At 37.5% G+C, this 19,207-nt stretch overlaps 2 protein-coding genes across 2 annotated transcripts; both read left to right on the top strand.

Annotated features, from left to right (window-relative positions):
* Positions 1 to 3,915: 3,915 nt before the first annotated feature.
* Positions 3,916 to 6,657, top strand: b9d2 (B9 domain containing 2). Its single transcript, XM_026938648.3, has 4 exons — positions 3,916 to 4,092; positions 5,236 to 5,338; positions 5,419 to 5,544; positions 5,626 to 6,657. Exons 2-4 carry the CDS (start codon positions 5,251 to 5,253, stop codon positions 5,937 to 5,939), a joined length of 528 nt encoding a protein of 175 aa, XP_026794449.1. The 5' UTR covers positions 3,916 to 4,092; positions 5,236 to 5,250; the 3' UTR covers positions 5,940 to 6,657.
* Positions 6,658 to 7,888: 1,231 nt separating this feature from the next.
* Positions 7,889 to 17,701, top strand: tgfb1b (transforming growth factor, beta 1b). The gene is made up of 7 exons (XM_026938647.3): positions 7,889 to 9,396; positions 13,420 to 13,683; positions 13,808 to 13,885; positions 13,970 to 14,117; positions 14,274 to 14,424; positions 15,340 to 15,450; positions 15,554 to 17,701. Exons 1-7 carry the CDS (start codon positions 9,051 to 9,053, stop codon positions 15,599 to 15,601), a joined length of 1,146 nt encoding a protein of 381 aa, XP_026794448.3. The 5' UTR covers positions 7,889 to 9,050; the 3' UTR covers positions 15,602 to 17,701.
* Positions 17,702 to 19,207: the final 1,506 nt, after the last annotated feature.

Raw genomic sequence — 19,207 nt, 5'->3', positions numbered from 1 at the left:
GCCATGTGAAGAATTTTCTCGCAAGAATAGCAGCAAAGGTCACTCGTTCAGAAATCAGCTTCCTTTTAGGAACAACAAAAATACTGTCCGTGTGTTTCTTCCGGATGTCAACTGTAGTTGAACAAAAATGAATAAAATTCCCAGTACCTCAGCTCTCTCAGACGGATACCAACACTCACGCAAACACCATCTCAGCAAACGCGATGAGCGACGCCCCTCTCGTATCACACAGGTACACAACTCGGCTCCACAGCAATCACACTCCCGTGATAAGACTCGCAACAGCACAAGCTCGGTTCAGCTCCTCGTCAGCTCACCTCGATACTCGCCGAATGCTGTCCACGTAAAAGCAAAGGAATCGCAAGAAGTGGGCTTTATTTCTTTTACTCTTTGCCTCTCTGGCACTCTCCGTTCATAGCGCGCGCGCACCTCCAGCTCGTATTTTTCTATGCACCCTCTTTTTTTCCCGCCATGCTCACATCACTTCCGGTCTCAGTTTTTTTTTTCCAAAAAAACCCTTTAAAATAAAAGTCTTGGAATACCTCCACATAAGGTTAAATTTTAAATTGCACTGCACCTTCCTATGTGATTGCAGGACAAATCGACAGTCTCTTGCTTACAGACAGAGGGTACACCCTGCAAAAGTTTAATTTCAGTTTGTTTTCATGACTTCATTATTTCCTGGAAATAAAAATAACAAAAGGAAAATGGCAATACATTTATTTCCTTATCATTATACATAAGTAAAATAACAACCTTTTTTTTGAAAGGTGGCACCTACCCACATTTAACTTATACCCAAGTAACTCAATTTCTACCCTTGTCTTCTTGACTTGGAGCTTGATATGGTCCATCTCTATATCACACTTTTCATTCTGTTTCTCCAGATTGACATTGTACATCTCCTTTACAGGCAGCTTGAATGAGACAAGAATAGCATTTCATGCTCTAAAATACGTTTAGGTTATTTCATAAATTTGTTGAGACACATGGCCTTAGGGTAACTATGAATGAACTATGAATTGAAATTAAATCTTATATCTGGATTTCTGTAAAACTGCTTTGAGACAATGTCCATTGTTAAAAATGCTATACAAATAAAATTGAATTGAATTGAATTGAATATGTCCTTACTGTTCCAAGCTAATCTTTGGAGATGATTTTTATGGTATTGCTATGAATGTGATTTATTAATAAATATAGATAATAAATAAACTTGTACTAACTAAATAAATGTAGTTAATAAATCACTCTGCACTCTACAGAAATGTGACAGAAGTGGAATCTCGGTAAAAGGAAAACATATTTGAGTCATGATTTTTGAGATTAGTAATTAGTACTTGGGAGTAAAAATATAATCAGCATAGAAAAGTATTAATTTTCAATTATTCTAATAATTCTAAAGTACTAACCCCTAAAATGCTACTTATATTTTGTAACAAAGTACTTAAGATTTTTTTTTTTTTTTTACATTTGTTGCTCACCATCCAATCAACATTTAAGCAGCTTTAGATGATGTTAATTTGCATTTTTAATCCACGGCTTTGAGAAAATGTATCCTTGGTGTTAGACAGAATTACATCATGATGAGGTTTTAATTTAATTTTTTAATTTTTAATTTTTTAATAATTCTCTCCTGCAGTCAAGAAGGCACCTCTGTTGATAAAGGCCACATTTTTAGTAAAAGAAACCTCTGAGACAACACTGACAAAAACTCGAGAATAATAATTACATAATCAAGTAGACATATGAACCAAAGGAGAGAATTTCAGGATGAAATATGCCATTGGACTTCTCAGCATATTTTATTTAGTAAACCATTTTCACCTCAAATGTATTTTTCTTACAACCCCATATAGCTGCCTCTACAGTCCTGAGAGTCTGCTCTGGGGAATTGGTAAATTACGTTAATTAGCTAGTTAAATATGTTTTTCCAGTGAGGATATGATTAATCTAATTTTCTCTCAGAACAGGGGCAGATCTAAGACCTTTAGGGGTGCTCGGTCTCTAATGGTTGTGACCTGCAAACATGCAAATCACTAGCTAGTTTTCATTGTGGTAGTTGATTGATTACAGTTACTTTCCCCAAAACACCACAATGGTGATCTCTAAAACTAGCAAACCAGCAGATAAACAAACAAAATGAGGTTTTAAAATGGGTATGAAGGTGCCAACTCCCAAGGAAAGGTTACGTAAAAAAAATTATACAATACCATGGACAAAGCCTGCTTTCTCTCTCTCTCTCTCTCTCTCTCTCTCTCTCTCAGTGAATCATTGAAATCATTGTAATTAACAGTTTTCAAAGTGTTCAAATACTCTCTGTTGACCTTTTTAGCCGTGTAAATAAAATATTGAGTATATATCAAGTATTCAACTATGTGACTAGAATGACACCCAGAAGCAGTCACTGTGCCACAAATCCATTACTTGGTTGATAAAGTTATTATGCAAAATAAATTTAATACATGAAAAACAAAAAAGGCACTCTTCATGAACTACAGGTATGAAATTAGGTTTAACCCTGTCGTTTTAATATTGGCCCAACTTACCCCTATGCCATCTTACCCCAAGCAACTATTACACCAAAAACATGACAAAGAGAAGAAACCAGACAAAACCATATGTCATGTATGACAGCTTAACTCAACTTTAACTCAGACAGAAATATAAATCGAAAACCTTTACATTTATTCAGGTACAAGCATTTTGTTAGCTGCTAATTTTGAACTGAAGGCTCAGATTCCTGTTCTCAGCTGACAGGAGTGAAAGCTGATATGGTCTTCTGCTGTTTTAGCCCTCAAGGTTCGACATGTTGTGCATTCAGATGCTTTTCTGCGCATCACAGTTAGAAAGAGTGGTTATTTCTGTTCCTGGGCAGTGGAGGCTCAATGAAGGTTGCACGTAGAAGGTTGGAGTTCAAGCCTCACCACTGCCAAGCTGCCACTGTTTGGCACTTTATCAAGGCCCTTAACCCTCTCTGCTCTGTGGGCGCCATGTCATGGCTGAGCCTGCATTCCGACCCCCGCTTCCTAACAGCTTTATATATGCTATGAAAGAATTTCACTGTACTGTCATGTATATGTGACAAATAAAGATTGGTGCTTCTTCTTTCCTGAAGGTGTTCAGTGGGGTTGATTTCAGGGCTCTGTGCAAGCCACTTGAGTTATTCCACTCCAAACTTGGCAAACCTTGTATTTATGAACCTCTATTTGTGCACATCCACAATGTCATGCTGGAACAGGTTTGGGCCACTTAATTCCAGTGAATGGAAAACTTAAAGCTACAGCACACAAAGACATTCTAGATAACTGCATTTTCCACTCTGTGGCAACAGCTGTATTTGTCGAAGACCCATATATGGGTGCGATAGTCAGAGGTCCACATACTTTTGGCCATATAGGGTATATTAGAGTTGATTGGTGAGGTATTATTGCTGAAAGTTTGGCAAGTCCTCCATGACTTTTGGGTCTTTGTAGGGTGGTTAATTTGACTCTGGGTGGTTTGTTTTTCCAATAGAATTTAGTGATACTGAAATCGAGTCACTTAAACCAGGAAGGTGATGGCTGAGCTGGGATCATTGAAAATAAGTAATTTATTCTTGGTAGTACTGTCATTTTTATAGATGCTATCCTACTGATGACAGTGAGGGGAAGAATTACTACCTTGACTTTGTGTAAGTCTGACAGCTGGGAGGAGATTTTGATACCAAGGTAAGTTGACTGTGGCAGGTGGGGGCATGGTTTAGTGGGAGTCCGCAGCAGGAGTGTGGGAGAATGAGCAAATTAACGTGGCACTCCTGTCACTTATTGTGGATGCTTATTTAACAAGCTCTTTTTGGACACTCCACCTGGATGTCCCCTGGTTCTCTGCAGCCCCAGGAGACCTGTGTCATAGTTTAACCACCAGGTGGCGCCGACGACTCACGTGATCATCACTAGCTCCTATCACATAGCGACAGAGTCGTTGCTAAGGAAGTGCGGCTCCTGACTACCAGGAAAGAAAACAATGAGTGTTTGTAAACTGTAGGATTAGCCATTTGCTTTAAATCAGATCTATTTTCGCGTCAGTGTACTAGTTAATGAACGGACTTGGGTATGTGTGTGAATTGTGATTTCTTTCACGGCATGCTGAGACGCTAACGTTAGCGGATGATTACTTAGCTGACTAGCTAGCAGACGTAACTAGCCAGATTATCAAGTGTAGAGTAAATAGGTGACTATCCGTGTTGCCTAACTAGTTGTTTGTATTTGCCGTTTTCAGTCATTTTAGTGGAATAACAGACAGAGACCTTATCCGTTAATGGTTTTATTCACACTGAAGTTGTTAGTTAATGCTGAAAAAACTAAGCTAGTTCTTGTTCCTTTAATAGCTAGGGTAGTATATATTTACACACAGTTATAAAGCTTGTGCAGTAATGTTTTAGCTGCTTAACTTTTCTTAACATTGTCTAAACAACCATGATAAAACCAAAACTTAAAGCTCCCAGAGATACCATTAGATGGAAGGGATGTTGCTAATAAATATAGATGAGATGTAGCTAGGTTTAACTTTCAGAAGTTCTGCCAGTAGTGCCAGCTACAAATAAAAAATCACAGCTTTATATGTTATATTATATTTATATTTATATCAGTGCCCTTGTTCTAATATGGATCATTTCTATGGTAAGAGCTCCTACACAGGGACTTGTATGACAGACGTTCCACATAATATAACACTAATAATTAAAAAACTAAAACAAAACAAAACAGATAGACGGAAAGAGTCTCCAATGTTAGTACTTTGTAACAGTTCGAGGTAAAGCTGTAAATATAACAAGTGAAAACAGGAGCTCGTGAAACGTTTCAAGAATGGTCCACAACATTAACCATTACTATAAATGTATTCCAAATTACACATTCTTTAATAAATAGATAAATAAATTAATAAGTCAGTTGTGGTATAATAAAAAAAATGCTGTGGTACAATAATAAAAATAAATAATGACATGCTCTTATAGGAAATAATCATCTTTGTTGATTATTTTCTTATAAAAGCATATCCCAAGTGTTTTATTCCTTACTTATTGTTTACATTCATCATGTACTGATATCTTTTCATTTTATAGAGGCTGAAAAAGAAGGGCTTTGCATAGTAACAGGTTCAGCCAGTAATTTAACATGCTTGGTGGTATCTGATAAAATGGTGACTGATGTCTCCAGAAATGCTTCTAATGCTGCAATTCTGATAATTCTACAGAGCAAAGCACATCGTATGGCAGAGCTGCATATCATCGGGCAGATCATTGGGGCCAGTGGTTTCCCTCAGAGCAGTCTGTTCTGCAAGTGGGGCATTCAAACAGGTGCCTTATGTTATCATATTGTAAAATTCTGATTTCTTTTGCTCTGTGGACAATCTTGATATTCATATCGTTTATACCAGGAGGAGCATGGAGACTTCTGTCTGGTCTAAAGGAGGGACAGACACAAGTGGACATACCCCAGATAGGTGAAATGGCTTACTGGAGTCATCCTATTGATTTACATTACTCCACTAAAGGCCTTCAAGGTTTGTTAACATCCTGATTCTGTAAAATTAGCTGGTGTATTGTCAGACTGCCATCTGACTGGGTTTATAATTTTTTTTCAGGTTGGCCGAAGCTTCATTTACAGGTCTGGCATCAGGACTCTTTTGGTAGATGTCAGCTGTATGGTTACGGCTACTGCCATGTGCCCTCCAGCCCCGGACAGCACCGGCTGCAGTGTGTGACATGGAGGCCAGTGGGCACCTGGCAGGAACAGCTGGCCCAGATGTTTGTTGGTGGGGGCCCTCAGCTTCGCTCTTCTGACCTCATTTACAGTGGAGCAGACAGATACAGGCTTCACACAGAGGCTATGGGCACAGTAGAACTGGAGCTGTGCATCATTCTGCGGCATTTTGAGCGATATGGTGTAGAGAGCTGAGAGACTCAAGGCTATGATATGCAGATAGCAACATCTAATGAGAGATATTTCAGAGGTGAACAAATCATAAATTCATTAGCTAGTCCACCGGGCAAGTAAAAGCTACTTTTGAAAAGATCATCTGTCATCCATGCACACTAATAAATCCACCTTGTAAAAAACTTTCTACTGACAGCAGATCACACCTTACCCAATGTGTAGTGCAGCAGGCAGTGGGATTTGGAACGATTAGTGTGTGCTATAGTTACAGCATGGAGGTGCATTGGATCACTGTGAAGTGCATTACTTTTAAATATAACTACATATCAAATGAAATTTTGTGTTTTGTGAAAGTCTATAAACTACTATACCAAGTTAGTATAAACCTTTTTGAAAAGTAAGGAGTATTTTTTTTTTCTTTTCTGTCCGCTGTGCAACTATGAATAAAAACGAATAGCCCGGACATGAAATGTGCATGTCCTGCACATCTGGGCTACTGCTTTGTCCACCACTGCATTTTATTTACACTTATAGTGGAGTTACTTGTAGTGAATTTGTGGCTTTTTTCTATTCAGAGAAGATGGAAAGGTGTCAGCTGATCTCTGGCTTGTGAGACATCTGTGGATGCAGTGATAATTAATATGACCTGTATGTTTTGATCAATTTTGTACTCATTTTATACACAATTTTAATGTATTTTGTGTTGTATGTAAAATTAATTAAAGTTTTGATTGTTTAATCTTTCTTTTATATTTAGGGCCTACATTTTCAGTTTACATCTCAAGTGACAAATCCTTCAAAAACATATTCAGACACCTAATTATATGCACCCCTTGGCCATATACTTTGCAGATATACAGTACTGTGCAAAAGTCAGAGACCACTGTTTGGTTTTCAATCAAATGGCCATTCAGTACTTATTTGTTAATTATTTGGTGGCAAACAATAAGGATGGGAAAATATACAGTACGTTAATTCTATTTTGAGTCAAACAGCAACACAGTACTTATTTATGCAGGTCAATATTAAAGTTTAATATTACAAATAAAATATTTACAGATTTTATACATTTTACTATTTAAGACCTTTGTATGATTTTTCTGTTAAATACATTTTCCCATCATTTTTGTTCATTATAGTTATAGCTCATAAATCATGCAAAAGTCTTCAACAGCAAAAACAGTATGCAATCTGCAAATATTCTATCTGTAATATTGAATATTATCGTAATTTGAAGTATAATTATCAGTAAGTGCTGAATGACCTGATAGTACTTGTACCTGATTTGCTTGAAATGACAAAAAGTGTGGCCTCTGACTTTTGCACTGTACTGTACAATTCAGCCTCATCTAGCAATGGAAAGGGACCACCACTGAGCAAATATTATTTGGCTGGTGGCTTATTCTCAAGATGTGTAGTTTTTTAAATAAATTAAAATTTATAATTGTTGAGAAATTACTGTGGTATAAGAGGAATGAAACACTTTTTTCAACTTTGTGTTGTAACATTAACTTCGTTTCATCACACTACCCCATCATTAATTATTTTCCTGTAACAGCACTCCCTATTGCATTTTATTCTTTGTGTAACCTTTATGGAGTGGCTAATGGCACTCACGAAACTGCTGGAGAAACCGGTAATGACTGATTATTTCTACAGAAATCCAGGGAACTGTCATCTACTGTAATGTATGCAGGGATCTGATATTTTGTTGATGACAGATAATTAGGGCCTCAGGCCTCTAAATCACCCTTTTGATGTGTTACAGATGTTTTAGTATGCTCATTTCCTGGGTGGAAAGTTTTTTTCCTTTCTTAGGGTAAAAGAAAGCAGAAAAACAGTTGTGGTTTACCAAAGTTGTCTTGCATGGAACGTTATGCTCTTACAAATCATTTTTGTCTTTAGTGAGCTCTGACAAGCGAGAGCAGTTAGTAAGACAGAAAAACAGAACAATGTCAGATTGAAGATAGATGTGGAACCCTAACCAAGCGTTGGACACTCAGTGGAACAGGCTTAAAATAGGAACCGCAACAGCTTTTGCTGCATCAGCATTCTCACCTTTCTCAAGGGCAGGCTCATGAAACCGCTTCTAGATTGTGGATGGTTGTTGCTTGTGGCATATTGGCATAGTGTCCTGTTTACATCCAAGTTCCTTTGAGTTTTTTTGAACCAATGACTGATGAGGGGAAAAAAAGAGTGAGAAGAGGAGGGAGAAAGGGAAGGACAGGGCTGATCTAAGCCCAGGGGATTATGTTAGTGAGTGTGCAGTCGGCATGGGGTTAGGTGTAAACTAGTTTATTTGCTTTGCTTTACCCAGCAGGGAATTTACACCACCTGAAATTGCATCAGGGCTGCATCTGCCTTCTACTGGAAACCTGGAAGCCAAATTTGCAGATAAGTTCAGCAATTTGTTGAATGATTTTGTACTGTATACATCAGATTAAGTTTATCTTTTTAAATCATTTGATTGCTGCAAAGATTACTATAAACATGCTTATACATATTTGAAGTGAGCTAAAAGTAAGGAACAATTGTTGATTTTAATGTTGCATTTGAGGCCATCTGATTAATGGGTTAAATTCAATGGGGAAATTGCTTTGCAGTAAAGGAAGTTTTGTGTCCTTTATGTTAAGCTGTGCTGCTTCCTTTTCCTCTTTCAACCCTTAACTTGAGACTGAAGTGAGCATTATGAAACAAGGAAGCAACACCAAAAGGTCTAATAAGCTGTTCTATACACTTAACTATTAGCATTTTGGACTCATCAAAGCTGTTGAAATTGTGCTGTAAGTAATATGTTTTAAGAGAGTTTTGCTTCAAGCTTGTATTTAGTTTATTGTGTGGCAGCATGCTGCATTTCTGAGAGACTTCATTTTGAGAGCCGTGTGTTTGTTCGATTCAGCAATGCTGCCTGCCAGCAAGACAGATATGGGCAGCAATTTCACAGTGGTGTAGTGAGTCTGATTCTGACCGTGGAGTTTTGAATTCAAGCGACCAACCAATGGAAAACTTTTTTTGGAATCCTGAAATGGAACAAACATTAAACGTGTGTGCGCCTTAAACATTATTTTCTTTCTTGAACTTCCTGAGATTTCTTCAGAGTGTAAAAACGACACCGTCACAGCACCAGTGTGGATGATGAGGGCACAGAGTTTGCTGTTGGCACTGCTGTGCCTAATGGCATGTGTGGGCTACTGTGGCACCTTATCAACCTGCAAACCCCTGAACCTGGAGCTAGTGAAAAGGAAGCGCATCGAGGCCATCCGCGGACAGATCCTCAGCAAACTACAGCTGGCCAAAGAGCCAGAAGATGATGATGAAGGAAAGGGAGAAGAGGTGCCTGCAGAGGTCCTGTCTGTCTACAACAGCACAGTGGAGTTGAGTGAGGAGCTAATGCAGAACACCGAGCATGTGGATTCTCCTGATGCAGAGGAGGAGGCGTACTATGCCAAGGAGGTTCATAAGTTTAACATGACTAGGGGTGAGTATTTTCAGGATGCATGGTTATATCACCATTAGCATAAATACCTTGTTAATGATTCTGTCAAAATGCCAGAAAGGCACTATAGGAACAGATATACTTAAAATGATGATGATGATGGCATGCCATAACTAATAGCCAAACCTAAGGCTTGACCATTTCTTTTGAGGTTTCACAGTGGTTTAGCACAACCACAAACAGGAAGGAAGCGTGCTTAGTGGCTGCTAGGGAGTGACTCAGATCCCCTTTTAAGAGACCTCTGGGCAACTTGCGTTCTCTATCTTTGAGCACATGTCCATCACTTAATTGTTATCTCTTAGAGCCAGGCTATGATTGTTCATTGTTTATACCTGTAATGAAGAGAAACATTATACAAACATACTGACTTTCTACTTTAAACAGAACATTGTATTTAACCCATTTAATGCCAATGATTGCTTAGCTATTGTGAGTGCAAATTTGTTTACTCCCTTTTTTACTCCTTTTATAGCCTAATTAATTTCCTAATTTTTTTCTCTTGGAAATGTTTGTTTTCTTCTTTAATTACAGTTATGATTTCTGGTTGAAATCTATTGTCTAATGTTGATCAGCTGGTCAGTTAGATTAAGTTAAAACCCTACAACAATTTACTTTTGTTTTCTTTGTTTACCAACGAGCGACATTGGACAGGACGCTTCCATGCACCTGTTTGCAGTTATATGTGATCTAGAATATCTCATACCTTAAACCCATATGTCAAACTCTACACTCTTACAAAATGTAGAACCCTTAAGGATTCTTTAGTTTATGAGGAAACCTCTAACATTTCTATGTAGAACAGAGTCTTTCACAAAGGGTTCCATGCAGAACTATTTTAGGAGGCTGAGAACATTAAATACCCAAAGAACCTTTAAAGAACATTTTGAAGAGTATCCAAAGTACAGAGTGCAGTTTAGCTAAATTTTAAATGTATGACAAGTTCTAATAATTTGGAAACTGTACTACACACTGGATAATTACAGGTTACTAGCTTCCAGAAAAAAAGGGCTCTCCTTGAAACCCTTTTCTGACAGGGAAACACTGTTGTAGAGTTCTACATAGGACATTTCAGGGTTCCCCAGAAGGACAACCAAAGAAACCTTAAGGTTAGACATTTTTTAAGAGAGCATGAAAGAAAACAATTGGTAGCTGGCATTATCAACAGCGAGTTATACAGTATATTTACAATAAGCCACTGTGTTAAGCCAGTGTTCATAAATGTTACTGCTGGTACATTTATATCTCCTACACATAAATGGGGAAGTAGAAGTACAACAGGGTGGTTTGATGCAGTCTGATGTAAGTTATTGTTACCACCCTGAAGCTGATTATTTTCCAATAATAGAACATCTAGAGGTGTTTTCTACCTCTTATACCACAGCAATTTGCCAGGATTTATGATTATTTATTGAAGAATAACAGTTACATTTACATAGTTGATAGCTTTGTTTAGTGTTGTGGAATGTCCATGAAACAAGGCAGATCCTGTTTTCACTTATGTTATAGCAGCTATGCATAGCCACTCCCTCACCATCCTCTTTTTTCTGTCTTGAAGTTAGTAAGACAAAAATGCAGCAAGTTTTGCATTACAGAGAAACTGCAAAGTGTAATCTCCTCTGTCCTGAAGACTTTGCCATGTCAGAAAACTTACAAAGTTACAAAAAGTTATAGCTTTACCTCTATTACAAAACAGAAACAGTGCAGACTCCTTCTATAAATATTAAATAAACATCTCCTTACAGAAAACCTTATCCTATCAACAAATACGCTTTTTTTAAAAATTAAATTAAAAAAAAAAAAAAAATCTGTTTATGTGGGTCGTCACCCTGCAAGTTGTTACTATAGAAAAAGGTATTACAGCAGGCAGTATTGTCAGAGCTTCTGTTATAGAACATTAATCAACACTTTCTGGCCAATCACATTCAAGAATTCAACAGCACTGTGGTATAACACATAAACAATAGACCAAATATGGGAATTTTATTGTTACTGTAATTTACTTTTCAGGGGCAAGTACATAAAATCTTTTAGAGTTTTACAGACCTGTCGGTCATTATTATCAGCAACATTAACCACACTATTCTCAATAATACTGAACTAGAGGAATATTAATACTAAGAAAAGACGAACATCAGTTGACATTTTTAGAAGATTCATTGCATGGTTGTTCACACAAATGAAACGCATTGCAGCAGAAACCACAGCTCGTTTGAGAGCTGAAGACATAGCTATTCAACTGTTAAGTACAAAACTTTATTTTTTTTTTAACTTAGTGCTCCCTAGTGCATGCTTTTTAAATAGTCTACTTTAAAAGATACTTATTGTATTGTATTGTATTGTATTGCATATTTATTTACTTTTTTTTAAACATTTGACTACAGTAACTTTCTATCAGAGCACCTCAGCTTCAGTTCAAATGTGTACTTTCGGTATTTCTCACCCCATTCCACTGCTTTAAAAGTTAAGTGTGATGTGTAATATGGCAAGAATTCTTTTAATTAAGCAAGTTCATTTAGGGTCTTGATCTGGGGCATAATGGGGCAGCTAGTTTTAGGATGTGTAATTTAGACCATTAGACTAGGTTTGGCATGCCTAGGTGTTGGTTTTCTGAACTGACAACACTGAAAACCACAGACAGTGTCGACCACTGCACACTTTCCTCTACCTATTTCCTTCACTTTTATGTCGTCTTTTATCTCGTCTATCATTATGTTTCTCTACAGTGAACCTACAGTGAAATGTTTTGTAGTCACAGAAGCACTTATTTGAAGGGGAAGATTGGTGTGTTGCTCTCTGGTGGTACAGTGTGGTTTGATGTGGACCATTTTCTCAGAGCCTTGGCCAGGGTGTAATTACTGTCAGATAGAGGGATAATTTTGCATCACACTGGCAGAAGTGGTGAGCTCCAGGCCTGCTGCCAAACCTTCAACCTCCCCCACCAACTTTGGCCTATTTCTAAAGTTCTGTCTGCATTTCTGAAAATAAAGTAACTTATAGAAATAATTCTTGCTTTTTTGTCTTAATATTTCACTGATGTGCATTTTGACTGAGAGTAAAAACTAGTTCCACCTTTTTTACTATAAAAAGGTGTTGAGGCTAAAAACTAGATCTATTTCTCTATAGCTTTCAGTTTTATTTCCTCTACACACATTCTCTCTTACTGCTCCTTTTGTCTGCTTGTCTACCTGGATTGTAGACAAAAAAAACAAAAGCTGAAGTGAAATAATTCTGAAATAATTTTATTCCCCTTTTGCCCTTTGTCATTCATGCAATATAATATCTTCTTTCAGACAACACTGTAATATAAACTCTAGCAGATTGGGTGTTTGGTACCTTTGTGTAATGAATACAAGACATATAAGTGAAAAAGAGGTTGAGTCTCATTAACAAATTATGGTCAGAACATATTAATAATAATTGCAATTTATATACCACCATGTTCACTCTTAATGGTACTTTATCATATTCAAGAAGTGATAGTGATGGGGAAACGTATGGCTGTCAAAGTTAAAAGAAATTAAATCAAGGAAAGATTTCATATTACAGTGTTATAAAATTTTTCAGTCTCACTGGTCAGAAGGAGTTGATTACTTTTCTACAAAAGAAGCTTGTTGTGGTATAAAAGGAAACAAAGGCTAGTGGGAAGAAGGGAAAAGTGCTGGGAGAAAAGATATGTCAAGTAGACTTTTGACATGAGATAAGGAAGTACAGTCACACAAGTCCTCGGGGATGGCATTCCATAGTTTGGGGAGTGTGGCATTAAAGGATCTGCCTCCCACTGATGTCAGTCTGGTCTACCAGCAAACCAGAATTGGCAGACATGTGAGTCAGACCAGTTTATATTAATAATAAAGGGATAAAAAAATTATTGTTATTTAACAAAGAAAAAAACAGATGGTGAAGTTTTCTGTGTGGAGATGTTAATAGTTATGAAAGGAGTCTGCAGTGTCAATACTTTGATTAGAATAGGAAAGTAAACACATAAATTTTTTTTGTCTTTTATAGTTACGGATAAAATGGTGATGCTGTTTAACGTCACTGCAATGAAAGACGTTTTGGGCTTAGACCGTATGGTTTCCCAGGCGGAGCTCCGTCTTCTCATCAGAGAAGCTAAAATAGCTCCTGGCAGTGTGCAGAGGTTAGAGCTTTATCACGGGGCTGGGGATAAGGCTCAGTACCTGAATTCACGTTTAATCACCAATGAGTTGAGCAGCAAATGGATATCCTTTGACGTGACACAGACTGTGAAAACCTGGCTGCAAAATCCTGGTGAGTTTATTTACAGAATCAGTTCATATCTCAGGACTACAGGAGCAAGAATGTAATGAAGTGCAAGCTGTTATTTTTTAAAGTATACCATGCATTACTGATTAATTGTGCTGTGTGTCCACAGAGGAAGAAAAAGAAATCGAGGTGAAGTTAAATTGTGGATGTGGGGAGAACGACAATAAGATGCTTTTCCACATTTCAGGTTTGTAATATGAAGAGCAAGTTCAGCCCAATGAGTATATTAAGTGTGTGTTTTTAAATCCTGTATTGACTGATGCACATTCAGGCATACCCAGTGAGAGAGGAGACACAGCAGTTCTACAAGCCAAAATGACAAAGCCACACATTCTGGTAATGTCACTTCCTGCAGACCGTGTCCATCATCTCAGCTCGCGGAGGAAACGCCAAGCTACAGGAGATGCAGTTTGTTCTGAGTTCAGCACTTTTAAAGAATTTATGCTATTCAATAATATCCACAAAATATTTCATGCTTGATGCTTCCTTTGTCTTGTTTTGTTTTTGCCATGTGCTCTTTCCCCATTTCTCTCCATTTCAGTGTCCTCACTGTCTCTTCATTGTGTTTTATCCAGGCAGTCAGACGTTTGCTGTGTGAGAAGACTTTATATAGACTTCCGTAAAGACCTGGGTTGGAAATGGATACATGAACCCTCTGGCTATTATGCAAACTACTGTATTGGTTCCTGTTCCTTTGTCTGGAACACGGAAAATAAGTACTCACAGGTAACATGCATAGCTGAACAAATGTGAGATATTTTATACTTTATTTTTATGCCTTTTCTTAAGAAGTAGACATACATACCATAACTCAAGGAATTATAACACATTGTAACAAAGTGCTGTTGAATTCTGGACTCTGTCTGGTCAGAAGGTGTTGATAACCTGTCAGACTATTGCTGTGGTATAAGAAGAATAAAACACTTCCAAATGTGCCTTTCAGGTTTTCAGGTCACTTCAGAACATAGATTTGATACCAATAATCATACGCAATAGATGTGATTACTTTAATAAGGCTATAAGGGCTATAAGTAAGAAATAAAACACAATAGTGCATGATGTTGTAGGGGAAAAAAATCAAAATCTTGGGGTGATAACAATAAATAAACTTTGTGTTGCCCCACATCACACTATCCTGTGTCTATGCCTGCATGTAAACAACAAGCATTTCACATTTCAGTCCCAGTTTAAGTTTACTTTTTCCAGCCAGGCTGGCCATTTTTCTTGTAACTGAGCATACCATAATCTCAGAGTATATGTTATTTCACCATAGAGTCAATTCCTCTAATTATAACCATTCAGTATACTGTAGGTTGGTGAATCTTTTTTGAGCCATTTCATAGTTATTCCTTTTTTGACTGCCACAAGGAGCATCTAAAGCAGATATTTCTGTTTGCTGCTTTGCAATTTTTGTGGGCCGGCCCTGAGAACAACAAAATTGGGGTCTTTGTGGTTTTCTATATAGTAATTCTTTAGCTACTAGTAGCTACTACTTCTTTCCAGATATTGTAAGATTAGGCCACTATTTTCTCAAACAAACATGTAAGAATTGCACAACATATTTCACCAACCCCTGCTCTAGTTCTACCAATAAGAACATGCATGGAACTGTTTACAAAAAAAATGCATTTATATAAACAGGTGCTGGCGCTGTATAAACATCACAATCCTGGAGCATCAGCCCAACCCTGCTGTGTGCCGCAGGTCCTGGATCCTTTACCCATCCTGTACTATGTGGGGAGGCAACATAAGGCCAGTATAATAACATTATGCACTACAGTACAGCAGGGAAATCTTCACCTACTTGTAAAGAAATATAAATTAATCTGTGTGGTACAATTTGGATCTTCCACAGGTAGAACAACTGTCAAACATGATCGTCAAGACCTGCAAATGTAGCTGAATGACATGTGTGGTCTTCAGAGTCTCTTGTTGAGAAGAAAGAAAAGAAGACGAAAATGTATTGAGAGGAAGAAGAAGGGTGTGAATGGAGGGATAGTTTGTACAATTATTGGCTTTAGATATTTTGTGTTTTCATTTTTTCTTACTGAAAGTTTCACCCCTTAAACTCCCAGGCTCAATCAGTGGGTCCTCACTTGCATTCCTCCTTTCTTGTACCTACATACCTTACCTATTCATGTTAAAATTAATATAAAAAAAATATTCTTCACAGTCAATAATTCAATAAGATGGGACTTTAAGGGGTAAAATTCCTTCTAATTTTCCCTGGTACATTACAGACTTTCATTGTTAAATGTGGCAAACAAATGGTTGCGCCTTGTTGAACTTGAACGGTTGGTTGCGTTTTTTAATGTGGCCTTATACAGTTAGTGTTGGGCTGTAGTGGAATACAAGTAACAGCGGTACATATTTAGGATAAAACAATCAAATGTTTGTATTCATGCCATCATAGGTTTTTGAAAATGCAGTATTCAGAATACACTTATATTAATTATTGTGTTTAACAGGTTTGTAATGCATGTGCACACTTTCTCATTTGCACATGGTTAGTCAGAGTCTAGTATGCTTTAAAATTTTAACCTGCTTTGGCATAATTTATTAAACATTATAACATCTTTGCAGAAAGAACGCCAAGGCAAGATTAAAAAACATTGCCACTGGTTGTGAAAATGTATTATTGATTATTTAATTTTAAAACATGTTCTTGGCAGCTGCAGAGCATTTTTAAAATATCCCATAGTGTAAAATTGTCAACTCTGGCAACCCTGTTACTAAGTGCCCTGTCTGCTGCTCCTGCTCGATGGAAATATGCATAGAGTGAGCATGGGGCAGTGTGAGTCTTGGCACAATGGCCTCTATTAGTGCCTGTTGCAGTTCTCATTTTTGACCACTAGGTGCCATAATAACACTATGGAGCTAAGTGGGGCAGTGAACGCCTTCCCCATGATTGTGCAACATCTAGAACGGTGACCAAATAAATAGTACACTTATATCTGTCAAATAGAAACATTTTTAAAAAAATTGTTAGTAAATAGTAATTCAGCATAATTAAAAATACATTAAAAATGGACTGTGAATGAGAAAACATTTGTTGAAAGGTTGTTGTATATTGTGCCTTTATGGATGAGCTGCCACTGTCTCTCTGCCAATACATGATAATACATGATAATGCAATCCCTAATACTTCCACATATCCTGGTCTTCATCAGGAATGAAAAGCACTGTAAATGCATGCTTGATTTGTGCAAAACTAAGAACTAATCCTATACGTGTAGGAGATTTTTGCTTTAGCAGCTCTGTATTTAGCTATAACTATGGCAATCTTACCAAACAGGTCCATGGGGAACCCTAACCAGTCCACGTTTTTTTCCTTCCCAACTTCTGGCACAGCTGTATTCGGTGTTCATGACTGTGTGGTGGACTAGAAAGTCTTCACATGGTCACATTTTGACAGTTTGTACTATACATAGTTCTGAAAACATCAGACTTTCTTGAACAGAAATTTGTGTCTTATTCGCCTGTATATCCATTACAAGTAGTTATAGCATTTTAAAGGTGCTTTGTGGACAGTTTGACAGGCAGCATCTGATCACAAAGTAAACTGATCAGGCTTATGTCTGTTTCATTACAGCACATACAGTACGTAGCTATCCAACAACTTGATCAAAGCCTGACATTCATTGTGTGAGGAAGTCACACTCAGCTAGCAAGACATCTTTATACCGAACATGTTTTGTTAAACCTCACCATCATATATGATTTGGTGCATTGGAAGCTGGGAGAGGTGAAATGTGAGCCATGAGGGATCTCTGAAGATCAGTGTGGGGAAACAGGGATAGCATTTCTGTCTTTGCTTACATGTATGAATTTTAGATTGTAAGGAATACATGTTATGCTTCATGTCTGACTTACATTGAAATTTAGTTATATTGCTTATTGTTGAAACCTTCTGCTTTGGACAGTGCTCTCAGACGTTTTCTGTAAAAGACAAAACTATACCACATGCAATGTGAATATTAATAAAGCTTTAAACAAACCCATACTTAAGCCTATTGTTATCAGCTGACTATTGTTATCCACTGTTAAATGTACTGTTGGGAGACACTCTCATAGAGAAGCACAAGTGTACAATATTATATTCCACACGCCCATCTCTATATCTGTTCCAGGTGTTCAGGAAACAAGATATCCTGTCAACAAGTTTTATTGTAATTATAGACTCAGCAAACATACGCACAGTGTGATCCTGTTGACACATCAGTCATCTGCAGGACCATAATATACAGCTTAGATGTTATATTTGTGTTGGTTTAAAGCTTTTAGTGCTGATCTCAAGACAGATGTTTAATATTTAAATGACAAGAGATGCTGAAATATGTGTAACAGCAATATAGTCATACACTAGCCCGAGTGTATTAAAACAAAAACAAAATCCAACCAGTCCTAAAATCATGTTCTTGCAACTTTGAATGATGCAAGAAAAAACACTTGTTTTTTTTTTTTTAAACAGAAGAATCACTGGCCTGAGCATCTTTCTTGTTGAAAATAGCAGCTCAAGCAATTTGTCCACTGTAAGCATGACAATGCTGTTACTAATCCTAGCTAGTATCAGCTAACTTACTTTAGAACTGTAGACTGTAAGAACATGCTTGCACAGTCACCATTTACTAATCTATTATTCATTCATTTTCAGTATCCACTTTATCCTGGTCAGGGTCAAGTTGGATCTAGAGCCTTGGTATCACTGGGCACAGGCACAAGGCCCTAGATAGAAAGCCAGTTCATCACAGGGTGCCATTTAGTGTAGCCTATCTGCCTACCAACATGTTTTTGGGAGGTGGGAGGAAACCAGAGACCACAGACAGTAAACCAAGCTCAGGATCAAACCAGGGACCACGGAACTGTGAGGCAGTAACAATACCAGCTGTACCACTGTGCCACCCTAATGTGTAATTGTACCTGCAAATTTTTTTTTTACCTGAAGCAATATTCATACACATCATACACTTTATTTCTTAACAGGTTTTGCATGTCACTCATTTTCATAGTTTTTCTGTAACTACCACCAGCATGGCTAGAAAAAGACTTAAGTAGAGTCTTTGAAGTGCCTTAAAGAGAGGCACAGTCAACCCTGAGACCTGTGGTCTCCATACAATACAGGAACAAACTCCCTCATAAAGAACACAACTTTTGTTCTGAATGTTGTACAGCAGGCTAAATAAGATAATAAAAAAAGTGACTAGTTGAGCTACTTTACAAGATTTGATCCTGATAATACCCTTGAAATACCTTTAAATTTTTTTTTAATCTATACCATTTTGTTTCCCATGGAGAATACACTATATGGCCAAAAGTTTGTGGGCACCTGACCATAACATTTATACAGCATGTGCGTGTTGAACGTCCCATTCCAGATTTAGTCCCAATTTGCTGTTATCCTCCACTCCTCTGGAAAGGCTTTCCACTACATTTTGGAGTGTGGCTGTGGGGATTTGCCCATTGAGCCACAAGAGCATTATTGAGGTCAGATACTGATGTTGGGTGAGGA

Source organism: Pangasianodon hypophthalmus, chromosome 15, assembly GCF_027358585.1.
Source record: "Pangasianodon hypophthalmus isolate fPanHyp1 chromosome 15, fPanHyp1.pri, whole genome shotgun sequence".
Lineage (NCBI taxonomy): Eukaryota > Metazoa > Chordata > Actinopteri > Siluriformes > Pangasiidae > Pangasianodon > Pangasianodon hypophthalmus.
Note: the sequence above shows the minus strand (reverse complement) of the source record. Positions and strands in the feature narration are given on the sequence as shown.

Coding starts and splice junctions, on each gene's coding strand:
- b9d2 (XM_026938648.3), top strand. CDS start 5,251: ATGGCAGAGCTGCATATCATCGGGCAGATCATTGGGGCCAGTGGTTTC. Junction 5,339..5,418: donor CAAGTGGGGCATTCAAACAG/GTGCCTTATGTT, acceptor CGTTTATACCAG/GAGGAGCATGGAGACTTCTG. Junction 5,545..5,625: donor CTCCACTAAAGGCCTTCAAG/GTTTGTTAACAT, acceptor ATTTTTTTTCAG/GTTGGCCGAAGCTTCATTTA.
- tgfb1b (XM_026938647.3), top strand. CDS start 9,051: ATGATGAGGGCACAGAGTTTGCTGTTGGCACTGCTGTGCCTAATGGCA. Junction 13,886..13,969: donor GATGCTTTTCCACATTTCAG/GTTTGTAATATG, acceptor ATGCACATTCAG/GCATACCCAGTGAGAGAGGA. Junction 14,118..14,273: donor GGAGATGCAGTTTGTTCTGA/GTTCAGCACTTT, acceptor TGTTTTATCCAG/GCAGTCAGACGTTTGCTGTG.